Below are 16980 nucleotides of genomic sequence, written 5' to 3'. Positions count from 1 at the left end.
AAACTGTTTCAGAGAGGTTTTCAGGGATGTTTACCCGGGTAGAGGAAAAGAGCTCAATAATAGCATATTTTGATATTGAGATCAAAATGTGATATTGGTTTGATTGATATAAGAGATAAAAGATCTGAAGATAATATCCCAAGTAACAATTATACTTTTGTGGCAATCCTGAAGTAATTTCTAAGATAGAATCATAAAACTTAGCAATAAAGCTCTTTGTTCTGCAAATCTGAGATAAAATAGGTATAAAACATCCATAAGACTAATCTGGCCCACTCTTCAGGAGATCTTCAAAGCTGCTTTTGAAGACTGCTTTGAAACTAGTTGTATTTATGTACATGCGCTGATGATTGATTATAAGAACTCCATGAAACTTTAACAAGAATATCTTGAGGCATGTTGATCTTTTAGCTGTCTTTCTCAAAAGTGTCAACAGTGTATAATAAATGAAATCTTTTACCTAAGCATTATGCAGATGCAAACAAGTTTTGTTTCATGGATGAAATAATAATTGAACTGCGAATTAATTTTCATCAAATTGAAATGGCTACAACATTTAAATTGCCTGACAGATCATTGATGACAGGGAATCGAAATTTTCCGTGCCATACCCACTTTTTCGTTGATATGCCACCCAAAACATACGAAAATTACAAAGCGCCTCAAAAATAATATCAACCATTAATATACGAAGACATAAATTTCCTTTAAAAACAAAAGGCTACGCCACTTTTTCAATTCTTTCTAAGCATGGCTGCCATTCCAAGTGAACAAAACTCATGCAGCCGCCATCAATTGTTATTACCTTTGATCCAAACCCCCTCAAAACAATGATGGAACCAAGTTACCTTGCATGAACGCTACAGCCTTTATTGAAGATTGTTTTTACTAGTTATGATCTTAAGGCAGATTTGTTCGTCTTAAATGAAACTTATTCGTTTTATGCAAGAGTAACAGTATTTGACAATTGTTTGTTTACGTTTTCGATGCTAGAAAGTTGTCTCTGTACGTTTCGCGGCGTTTCGCGTCGAGATGTGCCAATTCTATTTTGTTTCCCTGAATTATTGCTAATAATAATGAAGTGCAACTTATTACAATCACACTATTTGGCATGAGCTTGAGCAAAGTCACAGTAAGTACCCATTTCATTTTCGATTCGCATAGCTATGGCCTGTGTGAGAAACTGGTTGAAGGCAGGACGACAGCAGCCAGCTACTCGCATTTTTGATTGGCCGTAAAATCATTATTTCGTTGACATGATTACTTTTTAGCACAAAAATGGCTAAATTATCAGTGAGCAAACATGTTTATGTGTTTATATTTGCATGAGAACGCGGTTTTTCAACCAATTTGTTACATTCATTATTTGGATTGAAAAATAGTTCGTTGTCTTATCATTATTTCGCAATTTCGCATAGTTCTTGTTCCAGAGTAATCGCTCTAGCTCAAGAATAGAAGGCTTCAAGAAGTTTTCAAAGGAGGATTAGCCAGATGAAATGCACTTGAATAAACGAAGCATAAACTTTTAATAAAATATGTTGATGTTATGGGTTGAAAATAACTTCAAATACGCCTTAAAACTTATTATAAGATTTAATGCTCTTGTAAATTCAGGTGTTTTATGCGCGAATTTCCAAATTAACTTGAAGACAACTTAAAAACCGCAAACGAATGAAGATTGTTTTCTCTTGATAAAAACAACTATAAATGTTCCATGAATTGGTCATGCTGTGATAAAGCTCCCATAAAAATAATCAAATCTAAAAGGAATTGAAATTGTTACTTGGGATCTAAAATTTACTCCTGAAACATCATCATCAGATCATAATTAGATCTTGTAAGATCTAACCAATAGCAGCAAGCTATTTGTTTGATCTTGAAATATCAAATTTTGATATTGTTCAGATGTTCCAGGAACATTTTTCAGATCTTTTATCTCTTATATCAATCAAACCAATATCTCGTTTTGATCGTCAGTATTTCGCCTCTACCCGGGTACAGGGATTAGTTCCGAAATTACTCTAAAGATTCTGCCACAAATTTCTATGAATTGCTAAGGAATTTTTTTTTTCGGAGATTCTACCAGAAATTCTTTTAGGGTTATTCACCGAAAGATTATTTCAGAAAAGTCTTTTATGCTTTGCTTCACAAATTTAACCAAAACTTTCTTAAGAAATTCCTGCACAATACCATTCCAACATTTCCAAGAGATTTCACCAGAAGTTTGTTCTTGATAAAATTTCACGGTCTTGATAAAATTTCTTCAGTTATTCCTTAATGTATTACTTTGAAAAATATTGCAAAGATTCTTTAAAACCCCTCCACTGAATCTTTAGGAATATCTTCCGTGGAGTATTTTCAGAAATTTCTTTCAATAATTCAATCAAGAATGCCTCCGAAAATTCTTCCAGAAATTCATTCACAGATTTCTTAAAAGTTTTTTTTTGAAATTCCTCCAAAATTTCCTACTAAGATATCTTTAGGTATTTCTCCTCAAATTCTTTCAAGAATTCATTCAGAAATATTTTCTAGGAATTTATTTAAAAATTTTATAGAAGAATCTCATTGGATTAATTACAAATGTTATCCATTTGTTTCTCCAGGTTCCTACAGAAAGACGTCCTTTATTTTTTCCAAGAATTCCTTCACAAAATCGTCCAGGAAATATATTGAGGATTTTTCCAGGTTTAAAAAACTAAATACAGTGTATCACACAATTGTCCGTACAGCAATTTTTTTGTCAAAATAATTTTTCATTCAAATGTTTATAACTTTTTTATACGTCGATCAAAAACGCTGAAATTTTGACCAATTATGAATCACATATTAATGTTCCATTGGTGAAATTTCGAGCGAGATCGAATAAGTTTTCTGAAAGTTATAGAACGTTTAGTAAAACTTATAAGATTTTTAAACACATTTTTAAAACATTATATCTCAATATGTACTCTATAAAACTTTTTGATTTTTTGTTGTGTTACAGCTTAAACCCAAGCTTTCATATGCAGCTTCGTATAAGGTTTTATATTCACTACAAAAAATATGAAAAATTTGCTTATGTAGTTGACGATATTTAAAAAATAACCATATTTTGCACATATAATCTGCCAAACGTTTTCCACCAATGAAAATGCATTAACTGAACAAAAAATGCATAGGACCTACTCATCATATGTAGTTTAGTTGGTCCTGCATAAAAATATTACATTAGGAGAGTTAAAAAAATTGAAAACACTTGGCACTTTTATTGATGAAAATATGATAAATTTCCAAATAATACTCTGAACAAATACAGATTTTTCATATTTTTTGTAGTGAATATAAAACCTCAAACGAAGCTGCATACGAGAGCCTCAGGTAAAAGCTGTAACACAAAAAATATGGAAAAAGTATCATTGACTACATATTGAGATATTATGTTTTAAAAATGTGTTCAAAAGTCTTATAAGTTTTACTGAAAGTTCTACAACTTTCAGAAAACTTATTTGAACTAGCTCAAATTTTTACCAATGGAGCTTCAATATATGGTTTATTATTGATCAAAATTTCAGCGTTTTCTATTGATGTATAAAATATTTATAAACATTTAAATGAAAAATTATTTTGACCAAAAAATGCTGTACGGACACGGACACAAAATTGTTTGATACACTGTAAATAAAAATAGAAAAAAGAATTTCAGATATCCTAAAAAAGTCAGCAGAAGATCCATTTGAAATTAGTTAATAATTTACATGTTTCGCAAAAAATCTAACAAACTCTGCTACCGAAAAAAGTTTTAAATGAGTTGGCAAATAAATATAAGAAAATTGCCGGAACAATTCCCACTTTAGAATTCTTGGGAAATCCCGGGATTTTCGGAAAAAAAATATCCCAAGATGCGTGTTTTTTTTTTGAATCCCATGATTTCCCGGGAAAAATCCAGGGCAACACTCTCTACATAAGGAAAATATGGGAACGCAGGTTATTACTGTGACCCTAATACCAATGCTAGAGCCAAGATGACTAATTTCTTATATTTTTTTCTTCTTTTCAGGTACATTTAACAAACCATTTGCGATACATTATTTATCAATGATCAAAACTAAAATTAGGTAAGTTGAAAGCACGTTAGAATACTTGTAGTCAAAAGACACCATCTGCTGGATCCTCGGAAGAGATAAAAACGCCACAAAATTACAAAGTCATCATCAATACTTTGCCACGTCTGTGATGAATTCAAAATTTTTATTTGAACTTTCTTATGAGTTTTCCATGGAATATATTGTACAATTTTTCAGGGAAAATCAAGTTATATTTTTGAGGGTTGGATGATATGAATTTTCATAGTTATCAACTCTGTCTCAGTCGGGATGCTAAAAGAAGATGTATAATTGCTAGAATAACTTTTAAAAAATATCTTCAGAAGAAACGTTGAAATTTGCGCTTGGTTTACGACTTTGGATTTTACACGTGATAGGAATTTCTCTGACAGTCTGGGTTAGTAACAAAAAGCTACATCCGACGTTTCAGTTATCTTTATTTAACCTTTTTGAGGGAATCTAAAATATTTTTAAAATAAATTACTAATTTATAAATCTAATTTTCAAGTTAATTTTAGCTTATCCCATAGTGCAAAACAGTCTTATCCTACCAACTTAGACTGCCAGAGCCAAGAAATTCCTATCACGAAATGTTGAAACTTCATTAAAGTTTGAAGGCTGAAATTGGAAGGAAGTACTTTAAGAAGCGGAAAAAATCGATTCCAACATAAAGAACAGCGGTCATAAAATGTAAACCCCCTTCGGGTTCGGACCCAGCGCAGCGGTGCGAACCGAAAGCAATTGGCGAAAGTATGCCAAACGACAACGGGCGGGCACCGTACCTACCTACATAAGTTGTCGTCGATTCGATTGACCCCCGTTCTTTCCACAACCAGCAGAATTGTAAAATTATCGGAGAACTTTGATCCTGTTGGACCATGTTGAGCGACGACGACGACCATGGAAAGCCTACCGAGACGAGGGAAGTTTTCCCTCATTTCTTATTTTCTACGACCGATAATGTCACGGACAGTGAATCAAAATTCAACCATCGCGCAACAATAATGACAATGTCGCAACCTGTATTTGTTGCGACAAAACAACCCATGCGACATAAGTTTGTCCCAACTTGAAAATAATGGGAACAACATCGTACACCACGACTTTAGAGATTTTTAAGCCTTGCATTGCGATTTTCGAACGGTAACTTCGAGTCGGTAAACACTGCAACTCTGGTAATGCTCTACCATCAAACAGTTTCGACTTTGGGTTAGTAATAATTGATTATTCACGAGTTGAAATGTACGCAATAAATTCAGCTTCCGTTTTGTCTGCAACAAAAAAATTCGAGATCATGTCATTATCTGTCACCAGTAGGGATAAAGACTAATCGTCGCACCTTCTTTGTTGCTTGTTTTGTGCCTCTTTTGTCTGACAATTCTCTTCACTGGTCACGGACTTTTAGTGCCTAACTTGTTGAATTATTGAACGGTTGACCTTTTTCCGAGGCTTTCATGTTTTTTTTTGTGTCACACGAGGTAACTTCTTAATTCATGTGCAAAAAAAGGTTTTCTTCTTCTTTTTCTTCTTTTATGGCTCTACGTCCTCACTGGGACTTGGCCTGCCTCGCTTCAACTTAGTGTTCTTTGAGCACTTCCACAGTTATTAATTGAAGGGCTTCCTTTGCCTGTCATTGCATGAATTTGTATATTGTGAGGTAAGCACAATGATACACTATGCCCAGGGAGTCGAGAAAATTTTCCCGACTGGAACGGGAATCGAACCCGCCGTCTACGGATTGGCGAACCATAGCCTTAACCACTAGGCTAACAGGAGACCCCAAAGGTTTTACTAGTAATAAAAACCAGTTAAAAGCTGGTCGTTGATTGAGTTTTCTAATCTTTTTTTTCGGATTTGACGAATCATCTAGCCAACCTTTGAAAAAAAAACCCTTGCAAGTATCGTTGGAAGTAAGTGCACGGAATTTGACTTGACTTGCTCTTTGTACGCCACACCAAGAAAAAAAAAAGTAGAAGATTGAGGACATAGAAGAATAAATATAAAATTTGGACATAATAGAAAAAGATTAAAAATAAAACAAGAAAAGTAAAGTAGTAACAGCACATAAATAATATTTGAATAATTCAATACTCCAAAAAAATAATCGTTTAAATTTAAAATTTATTCCTATTCTTAGACACACAGTATCTCTGTATCTCTTCAAGAACATCCCAAATTCTCTATCCATTGGGAAAGCGATTACACCATCAGTCCACCATCTGTCAGTAATCCTTTTCCAACAGCGACGACGACGGTGACGTCCATTGCCGGACTATCGGAAGAAGAATATCTTCAAGCCCGGATTCACACCGCGTCAGGGATTCCGGTTTTCGCAATTTCTTGCGCGCAATTTCACATTGCCCGCTTCGTAATCCCTCGGGTGACAATAACGACCCCGAAGGAATTTAGCTTTTTTTTTCTTTCAGCTGCCCCACTGCAGAGACAGATGGACGTTACACTCGAAATATGTTTTGCGTATTCACTGTTTCATTTGTTCTCATTTCCAATTTTCTTAATTTTTTTTCTTATTCAGTGAACGACCATTAGCTTTAAAATAAAACTGTTAAGAACAAAATAATATTTGTCTATGGCACGAGTTTGCTTCAAACAGCTAAAAAAAGCATAGACGAGAAAATCCCACCAGAAACCGACCAAGTGCTAAGTGACCGTGCAAATTTTCCTCGTGCCCTTTAACCCCGAGACCAATCTCTCTCTCTCGCTCTTAACGTAGGGCACGTACAGAGTTCGAAATTTATGCTGATTTATATATAATTTAACCATTTTCTTGATTGCGTTAGACAGCCATTTGCAGTCTTGGCGCCACCGCCTAACCTCTCTCGGTCTATGCGGACCAGGAGCTTTTTGATCTTGTTTCCGACTGAAATTGACACCCCTCCACACTGACTGGTGCTACTGACCAGACTACACCAATCGCCGGTCGATGGTACCTTGGTGCTATGAGGAACCGGAGCTTGTCTTGATCCCATCCATGATGCTCTGGTTGCGGCTTTTGACTTGCAGTTGTAGCAGCATCAGCAAGAGCAAAAGCTCCTTTCATCTGACCTCCAGAACCGAGTTGGAATTGCTGAGCAGGTTGGGGGGAATTGGAATGAGTTGCGTCATACTTTTTCAAATTTAGATTATGATTATTTATAAAAAATGTGCTAGAACTAATCAATTTCATATTAAACCAGCTAACCCGGCAAACTTTGTGTTGCGTTGCGTTGCGTTGCGTGGTAACGGAGTAATTCGTAGATTGCATACTGAAAGTTGTCATGTTAAAACTTTAATACTCCTATTCTAATTGCTTATGGAATGCTATTTGGGAAGGAACAGCTATCCAATCAGAGGTTGAAGTAAAAAAGACATGAGAACTTCCATTGCCGGCCACGCCCATCTTCTCCGTTACGAGGATAGGGAAGGATGTGATGATATGACACCTACTTTATAAGAGGTCAGCGACTCACCGACACTCCCATAGGTGTCAAGGAGTTGGGTATTTGGAATGGGGTGATTTGGGAATCACTATAAGCGAGTGATGCGACAAGATTCAGATTGTATAAGTATATTGTGTAAATGTGTTGGAGTTAGTGAAAGTGTTTTAGTATATTTAAATACCAACGTTGGGAGTGACATAGCTAAGAAATGTTGTCACTCCATGGGCCTTTTTGGTTCCGGGATGGGGCACAGGCATTTACACTGTGTCCTGGCTAACAAGCCTAGGCTTAAGCGCCATTGCTCGCTCTCTGAAACGATAAGAAACTTGTTATGTGGATTGGAAAGGATAGTAGGGAAGGGATAACTATTCATCGAGATGCCAGCGACTCACCGACGCCCTCGAAAATAAAAAGGAAATTGGATTTTGGTACAGGAATGGTCAGGAATTCAGTATGATTAAGTTATGCGTTAAATTTGTAGCTTAATATGTTAGCTAACCCGGCAAACTTTGTGTTGTCCATTTAATGTGGTCTTGACCTTTTGTAAATTGTTAGATTGGTTGAGTTACGATGGTATAGAATTTCATCTCATCTCATACAATTTTCAGTAATTTCAGTTTTTTTATGCTTTTGCTAATTTTCTCAACTCTGAAGACAAATTCAACCGTCTCCAGTTAAGATCATAGTACACAGGCTCAAATATTTGTCCAAAAAGAATCTAATGCTCAACCATCTTGTTTGACTCGATAAAATTTTTGTAAGTGAAATGTTGTTACTTGAGTTCTTTTCTTGTCAAATATTTGACCCTGTGTACCTGGCTAAGGCTTCAAGCCTTGTGTATAAGGCTTTGGACCCAAGCTTGGATCTCCAACACAGAGACGGTGGATTAATATTGGGCAAATCTGGCTGAGACGTCGATTTTTATGAATCGATTCGAATTGGATCAGCAGAATCGATTCACCGATTTAATCGAATGCTTTGAATCGATGTTTTCACATCGATTCGGTATTAGAAAATATTGCAAAACTATAAAATGATTCGTTTGCTGCTTGTAGTTCAAGTGCATGGTATGTTTTGTTTGTCTAAATAAATTCAATATCAAAATTTGAGCTTGCACATCGAACATTTTGGAACTCTGATTCGAAAATGGATATAACACTGTCTCAAGAATTCTAGAAATAAAAATGGAATTTAATATTTTTGAATTGAAAGAAAAATGCTGATATTCCCAGAACTCTTAGAAGTATTCCCATATAGTACTGATATAAATTCCCGCAGACTGCTGAGAGAAATTCCCCCAGAATCTTTAGAGAGACTCCTCCAGAATACTGAAAGGAGTTCCTCTAGAACTATGAGAGAGATTTCTTCAGAATGTTGAAAATGATTACACCAGTATCCTGAGCGACATTATGTAGAAAAGAAAGCAAGACTCTTCCGGTTTCTTGGTGGGAATTCTCTTCGAATTCTATTGAGGATTTTCCTAGAATCCTGAGTGAGAACTCCATATCTATAAGACGAATTGTCTCAGAGCCCCGAGAGGAACTCTCCCAGAATCTTGTGAAAGATTGTCTCAGAATCCTAAGAGAAGCTTTCCATTGGGATTCTCCCAAAATCTTCCAAAATCCTAAGATAGATTATCCTAGAATCCTGAGTAGGATTATCCCAGAATTATAAGATGAATTCTCCCAGAATCCTGAAAGGAATTCCAAGAGCGGTTCTTCCACATTCTTGAGATAAATTCATCTAGAGAACTGAAAGAGATACTCACAACAAAAAAATATTTTCGGAATTCTAAGAAGAATAATAATAAAAGAAATTATCCAGAATCCTGAGAAAGGCTTCCTCAAAATACTGGGAGGGATTGCCAAAGAAACCTGAGATATACTCTCACAGAATTCTGGGAGGTAGGATTTCCCCAGAATCCAGAGAAGAATTCCTCCAGAATCCTTCTAAGTATTCTCCAAGAATTCGCCTAAAACCCTGGATAGAATCCTTCAGAATGCTGAGAATAATTCTGCCAGAAACCCGAAATGTATTCCCCAGAATTCTACGTCTGATTCTCCCAGAATCTTGAGAGGGATTCTTCCAGATTCTTAAGAGAAATATATCTAGAAACCTAAGAAGGATTTTTCCGAAAGTCTTATCCTGGAAGGAATTACGGAAAATTTCTAGAATGGACTTCCCCAGCATCTTGAGAAGGATTTTCTGGAATTCTGAAAGGTGTTCTTACATAAAACAGAAAAACTACCACAGATTCCTGAAATACATTTCCCCAGAATCTTTGAATGAACTCCTGAAAGGGATTGGCCCTCAGAGTTCTGGGGTGATTCCTCTAGAATACTTAGAAGAATCAACCCAGATGATCCAGAAGTTTCTTAGAATCCTGAGGAGGATTTCACCCTTGGTAGGGAGCCCTGGTAGGAAAGGGACTTTTAAAGGGACTCTTTATTTTAAGGGACTCTTCCATAACTGTGAAGATTCCTCTAAAATTCTGAGATTCCTTCAAAATGTTGAAAATTATCACACCAGCATCCTGAGAGACCTAATTCTATAAAAGAGAGAAAGACTCTTCCAATAGGAATTCTCCCCGAATTCTATTAAGAATTTCCCAAGCATCCTGGTAGAGATTACTCCAGTTTTCTGAGGTCGATTCTCTCAAAAAAAATCTCCTGCAGTATTGAAAGACAGAGAATCCTGAAAGAGATTGCCCCAGAGGGATCCTCCACATTATTAAGAGAAATTCATCTACAATGCTGAGAGGGAACCTCAAAAAATATGTTCGGAATCCAGAGATGGACTGGCCTAGAATCCTGAAAAGTAAGCGCTAGAATCCTGAAAGGGACTTTCTAGACCATAAGGAAGATTCCTTTAGAACCCTGAGAAGGATTCCTTCAGAATCCTGAGAAGGATTCCCTTAGACTCCTAGGAGGGATTGCCCAAGAAACCTGAGATATACAGGTATGCCTCGATTTAGTGGACCCTAGATTATAGGGTGTCCAGAAAGTATGGGCACAAATTTGCAGCTCTGCCATTTGGGAATGGATGCACAAACAAACTTTCTTTTCACATATATCCTACCTCAATGTATTAACATCAAATGCCAATCATTAGAATTTGCACTTTCCACTTCGTTTGAATGCGGTAGAAAATTCCCTAAAAGACCTTTCAAAGCTTCTGCACAAATTGCTATATTTTTCAATGGCATCGTTTAACAAATTATTTTCTACGCATGAAATTAAGCTCAATAAAAATTTCAAAAAATATATCCGTGTATTTCTGCAAGCGTATCTATTATACAACCTTAACTTTGAATTGAAAACATATACTTTTAAACCTGAAAATTAATTCAAACACCCAAATCGATATTTTTGAAAACCCGATTTTCGAATAGTTGAAAACAAGCTTCTGAATCAATATCACAACATGCAGAAAACTACAATTTAATTTTACTATAAGTTAAATAAATGCTCCAGCATCATAAAGTGTAGATTGAATTATTTTTGTTCTCGTTGAAACATTTTTAAAACTCGAATGTCTGTGGGCGTGTCTTATCCAGAAATAGAAAAAACGATTTTTTCAGTTTTCTCAAAATTTGAAGTACCCGTACGCACAGGCAGAATATATTTTTATAAAAAAATACAATCAACCATCTAAGGAATCTTTTTATCACGCAAAAAAAAATCGAAAAAATTGTTTCGAATTTGGGTTTTTGGCATAATCGTAAAAAAGTAGTTTGTGTAGAAGTTTTAGAAGATGTTTTTTCATTTTAAATATTCTGCATACAAAACCCCTTTTCAATGTATAAACTCTTTACAGGTATCAATGAAAATACTTTGAATAAAAGTACAAAAATATAAAAATTGTTGTTTGTTCAGAAAATGATTGTATTTCCGTTACACATAGTTGTGCCCATACTTTCTGGGACACCCTATATATAGACCCTCGATTTTATGTACATTTTTTTAATGGTTAAATTCTACAGTGCATTCTGGAAAAAAAAATAATATTATTGAATCAAAACAAAAATCGAATGTAAAAAATCGATTCGGTCGATTTCGTGGGGCTTCAACATCGATTCAAAAAATCGAATAATCGGAACAAAAACATCGATGTTACGAACATCGATTCAAAATTGCCCAACGCTAGTACGCAACACCTTACGTGCGAAATCTCCAAGGGCGCGTTGGTCCTCTGCACGTAGGGTCCATGCTGCGTGCCCATAGAGGACTACCGGTCTAATCAGCGTTTTTAGATAGTTAACTTCGCATGATTTGCTGCCACAATGCGTCTCTGAATTTCTCTGCTGGTGCCGTGGCGGCGGTCACCAGTGAGCCCAAGTACACAAATTCTTGAACCGCCTCAATTTCATCACCATCGATAGAAATTCGGGGTGGCAGGCTCGGTGATTCCTCCCTGGAGCCCTTTGCTATCATGTACATTATATTTTGACACATTAATGACTAATCCGGTTTGCCTGGCTTCACTCTTTAGTCGGATGTACGTTTCCGCCATCATCTCAAATTTACGAGCTATAATAATATCAATATCATCAGCGAAACCAAGTGACTGAACGGACTTCGTGAAAATCGTTTCACTCGTGTTTATCCCCGCTCTCCTAATAAAGCAATGTTAAACAGTGTCCCAGATACTCGAACTACGCACATCACTCGATCCATCGTCGCCTTGATCAACCGTGTCAGCTTATCCGGGAATCCGTATTCGTGCATAATCTGCCATAGCTGTTCTCGATCGATTGTATCATACGCCGATTTGAAATCGATGAACAAGTGATGTGTGGGCACGTTGTATTCGCGGCATTTCTGCAACACCTGGCGGATGGCGACCAACTGGTCCGTTGTAGCGCGTTCACCCATAAATCCAGCCTGATATTGCCCCACGAACTCTCTTGCAATCGGCGATAGATGGCGGCATAAAATTTGAGAGAGTACCTTGTAAGCAGCGCTCAGTAGTGTGATCGCGCGATAGTTCCCGCAATCGCCCTTTTTGTAGATGGGACACACGATACCTTCCATCCATTCCTCCGGTAATACTTCCTCCTCACAAATCTTGGTAACTACCCAGTGTAGTGCTCTCACCAGTGCTTCTCCACCGTATTTTAGTAACTCGCTTGATAGTTGATCTGCTCTAGCGGCTTTGTTGTTTTTTAACCGGCAAACCTCCTCTTCAACCTCTTGGAAGTTAGGTGCTGGAAATTTTTCTGCGCACGTACTCCTAGAACGTTGCCATTGAGGTGCTCATCGTAATGCCGCCGCCACCTCTCGAGCGCCTCAAGCTCGCTCGTGAGAACATTCCCGTGATTATCTCGGCGCATGTCGGATTGTGGCACAAAGCCTCTGCACGAGCGGTTCAGCTTCTCGTAGAACTTCAGTATGTCCTTAGCGCGGTACAGCTGTTCCATCACTTCGCGATCTCGTTCTTCCTGCTGGCGCTTCTTCAAACGGAAAACTGAATTCTGCCTGTTTCGCGCCTGTCTGTAACGTGCCTCATTCGTTCTCATACGGTGTTGCAGCATTCTCGCCCATGCTGCATTCTTCTCGTTTTCAACTATTCACATTCGCCGTCGTACCAGGCGTTTATGTGATTTAGATTCGCGAAGCCTAGTGCTGCAGCCGAAGTACTACCTACGGCGGGTCGGGTCGGATATCCATCCAGCCATCTTCAAGTGTAGCTGCGCCAAGCTGCTCTTCCGTTGGTAGAGCCACTGCTAACTGCTGCGCGTAGTCTTGAGCCACTTCTACGTTACGCAGCTGTTCGAAGTTGAGCCGCGGCGTTCGACTTCGACGCGTGGTAATGACTGTCGAAAGTTTTGAGCGCATGCATACAGCGACTAAGTAGTGATCCGAATCTTATTCGCACTGCGGTATGTGCGGATATTGGTTATATCCGAGAAGAATTTACCGTCGATTGGAACGTGGTCGATTTGGTTTTCCACCAAACAGGTTGAGTGATCTCCAGGTGGCTTTGTGGATATCTTTAAGAAGGAAGAAGGTGCTTCGGACTACCATACCACGGTAGGCTGCTATGTTTACGCATCGCTGACCGTTATCATTCGATACGGTGTGCAAGTTATTTCGCCGGATTACCGGTCTGTACATTTCCTCCTTGCCTACCTGCGCATTCATGTCGCCGACAACGATTTACACGTCACGCGGCGTGCAACCATATCGTATGTTTGCTCTAACTGCGCGTCGAACGCTTCTTTCTAGTCATCCGGTCTCCCTTCGTGTGGGCAGTGGACGTTGATGATGCTGTAGTTGAAGAAACGGCGCTTAACATGCACATCCTTGCGTTGATCGGCTGCCACCCGATCACACGTTGTCGCATCTTGCCCAACACTATAAATCCTGTTCCCAGTTCATAGATGGTTCCACAGCTTTGGTAGAAGTTAGCCGCTCGATGCCCGCTTTTCCACACATTCTGTCCAGTCCAACAAAGCTCCTGCAACGCCACGATGTTGAAGTTGTTGCGGGGATGTAGTTCGTCGTAGATTATTCTGTCACATCCTGCGAAACCAAGTTACTTGCAATTCCATGTTCCAAGTTTCCAATCGTAGTTCTTATTTCATCGCGTGGGTCTTTGCCAATTGTATCGAGTCGTATTTTCTCCTATGTTATTCACAATAGGATTTTTTACGGGTGGCTTATTGGGCCTACGCCAACACTCCTGTCGCGCCGGAGGGCCATCGTGCTAGTTCAGTTTAACGTCCTAACCAACACTGGGACGACCACGCTGATGGGGCTACCACCTTGGATCTAGCTTGAGACGTACCTCCCCAATCTAGCTGAAGTCAGAAGGACAACAGTGCCCAGGCTGCACTACCAGCTAAGCACACAACTCTTAGCTGGCGGTCTATGTCATCGCTTGACCCGTGGAAGCATGAGCTAGGAACTTGTGAAAACCAGAGCTATGTTGGACGCTCTCCTTATCGACTCACCGTTTTGCAGCCCAACTGATGTTGCACTAACTATTCCTTTATTTCCTCAATGGGCGCAAAGACGTGTCCGCAGTCTTTATTAGTTTTTATACTTTGGGATGGTCAAAGATGTACAGTTTACACAGAGCTACTCATCTACCGGTATTTTTCGATAAAATGTTCTGAGAAGCGCATTTTACCCACCGCTCCAGCACAGTAAGTGGCAAGCTCCACACTCCATTTGGGTAGGCACCACACCGGGGGACATAAGATAGGCGATCGCCGCGCCCCGACTGCGAAGGATTTCACCGGGATTGCGCGAGCGAGTGCTAGCTTTGCTGCTGCTGTTGCAATTGAACGATGGCGGTTACGTGACCGGGAAATGTACCAACCAATTTTCATCTTTCGTGCCCCATTTTGAGATGTGTGTGCGGTTTCGATTTCGAATGGCCGGGGTTCTGCTAAACCGAACTAAGCGCCAAAAAGTTTATTCCGAGATAATTAAGCTTCAAGTTCAACCACTCAGAAATAAACAACAGCTAAGATTATTTGAAACTTTTCCGCACTCATGTAACTTACAAGCCTTTATTAACCATCAGAGATGAAGAAAACATGTAAATTATTTAAAATCATTGATATAATACCATTTAATTTCTCAGTACTTTGCACTCAGTTCACTTTGGCTGAACAAAAACATTGGAATATGGTTTATAGTTCAGTGTGGCTGACTGTGTTTCTTTGTTTCAGAGAAAACCAGTCGGAATGAGATAAAAAATCTCGATTTTTCAGTGTCTATGAAGTTGAAATCGAAATCACTTACAATCCTTTAGATAAATCAGAGAGGGCGCGTAGTATGCTAGCACAAAGGTCTCAAAATAGTGTGAAATGTAAACGGCGGAAGCCCTCCCAGCTCAACCCTTCCCATCTATGTTTTTTTTTATAGGCGGTGCATGTGCAGGCACAGAACAAGTGTGATTATGTCAAATGATGTCCTTGCATGTCCTGAGGTCCTGAGATGTGAAAATGGAGCAATTTGTGTACTTCAAATTTATACTGGTCGAAGAAAACCATGAAAATGATCTGCCAAAGTGAACTAAGACAAACAAAAATTTCGAAAATATTAAAGAGATTCGAACTTGGGTCCTTTAAGTGATAACCAAGCACGTTACCTCTAGGTCATTTTACTTAGCTGAAGGTCAGTTGTTAAGTCTGAATCAAGTTCTAAACATTCTTGTCTAGCATGGTTTTCGTGAAAACGCCATTTTTCGATCAGCCAAAGCGAACCAAGTGTTTGATTTTTTTCAATCTTTATTATTCTTATTATCTTTGTTGTTCAATGACGGCTCCTGGGTTAAATAATCAGTATGAGGTGTATCAACATAACGCATGTATTCAAAGCCAGTTCATCTTTGTATTGTTGAGAATAAATTGATTTTTAAATGCAGTGGATTTGGTTCGGTCTGGCTGACTGTGATTTGGAAAAATGGCGATCAACGCCATCGAAATCCAAATCGATCCTCCAACACCCGTATTTTTGATTACGTGTTAAATTCTCTCACAGATTGTTACTATGAGTCGGTTAGAAGTTAGAAATCTGACAGCGATGAGGAAAACTTGAAATGTTCATCATTTGGGCCAATACTAAAATATTTCGCTGATTCTATGGAATGGTTTACAGTTCACTCTGGTTGGATGCAATTTTATTTTTTGTATGTTCTGCCAAACAGAAATTTTGAATTTACTCCACAAAGAGCTGTCAGAATTACTGGATTTTTACACGAAAAGAAGATCATCATATTCTTCATCTAATGGTTAAGAAAACTCAATTTTTCAAAAAATGGTCTTTGGTTCGGTTTAGCAGAATCCCGACCAACTGGCAGTGGCACTGGCAGTGGCGGTGCGATGTGCGGTGGCAATATTTTCCCTTGTGGTGATATTCGAATCGTTTTTCTCTCGCACTGATAAGTGGCAAATGATGGTACTGGCTGCTGCTGCTGCTTTTGGATGTCTACTGATTGGTGGGGGATTTCTACAAATGAACTGATTTATGAGCGAGGTGGGACTTTTCTCTGGAGGATGTAACATAGTAATGGGAATTCATTATGTTTGAATTTTAACATTTTGACCAATATCGGACAAATGGAGCGGAATTGCTATTTGTTTTTCGTATGAAACTGCTACAATGTAATCAATTGTTTTTGCTTTTGTGCAAGTCATCTCATCATAACAAATATAATAAAAATTCATTATCAGATTTAACCCTTTGAAGCCGGAATCTTTCCAAGCGTTATTATGAAGTTTTTTTCGGTAATTTTGGTGGTCAATAGCATAAAAACGGTAGAATATTAAACAGAATATTTTTTCTGGTTATCCTAGGTCACCCAAACTATTCTTGAGTTTAGATCCTAAAATCCTAAAAACTTCCTTCATTATACAAAGCTACGTTTTGTAATCTATCATGCCCAGTTGGTCTTCTGAAAGGTTATTAGACAATATTAGATCAGTCGGGATATCCTAGGTCATCCAA

General features: G+C 38.2%; 1 protein-coding gene across 1 annotated transcript in view; it reads left to right on the top strand.

The window, feature by feature from the left end:
• Nucleotides 1–16980, top strand: part of LOC109420297 (matrix metalloproteinase-14) — a 760155-nt gene that overhangs the window by 340809 nt on the left and 402366 nt on the right. Inside the window, exon 2 of the mRNA XM_062861127.1 lies at nt 4037–4094. Coding sequence (XP_062717111.1) covers nt 4037–4094 — 58 coding nt within the window. The remainder of the gene's footprint in view (nt 1–4036; nt 4095–16980) is intronic.

Source organism: Aedes albopictus, chromosome 3 (genome assembly GCF_035046485.1).
Source record: "Aedes albopictus strain Foshan chromosome 3, AalbF5, whole genome shotgun sequence".
NCBI classification, from domain to species: Eukaryota; Metazoa; Arthropoda; class Insecta; order Diptera; family Culicidae; genus Aedes; species Aedes albopictus.
Note: the sequence above shows the minus strand (reverse complement) of the source record. Positions and strands in the feature narration are given on the sequence as shown.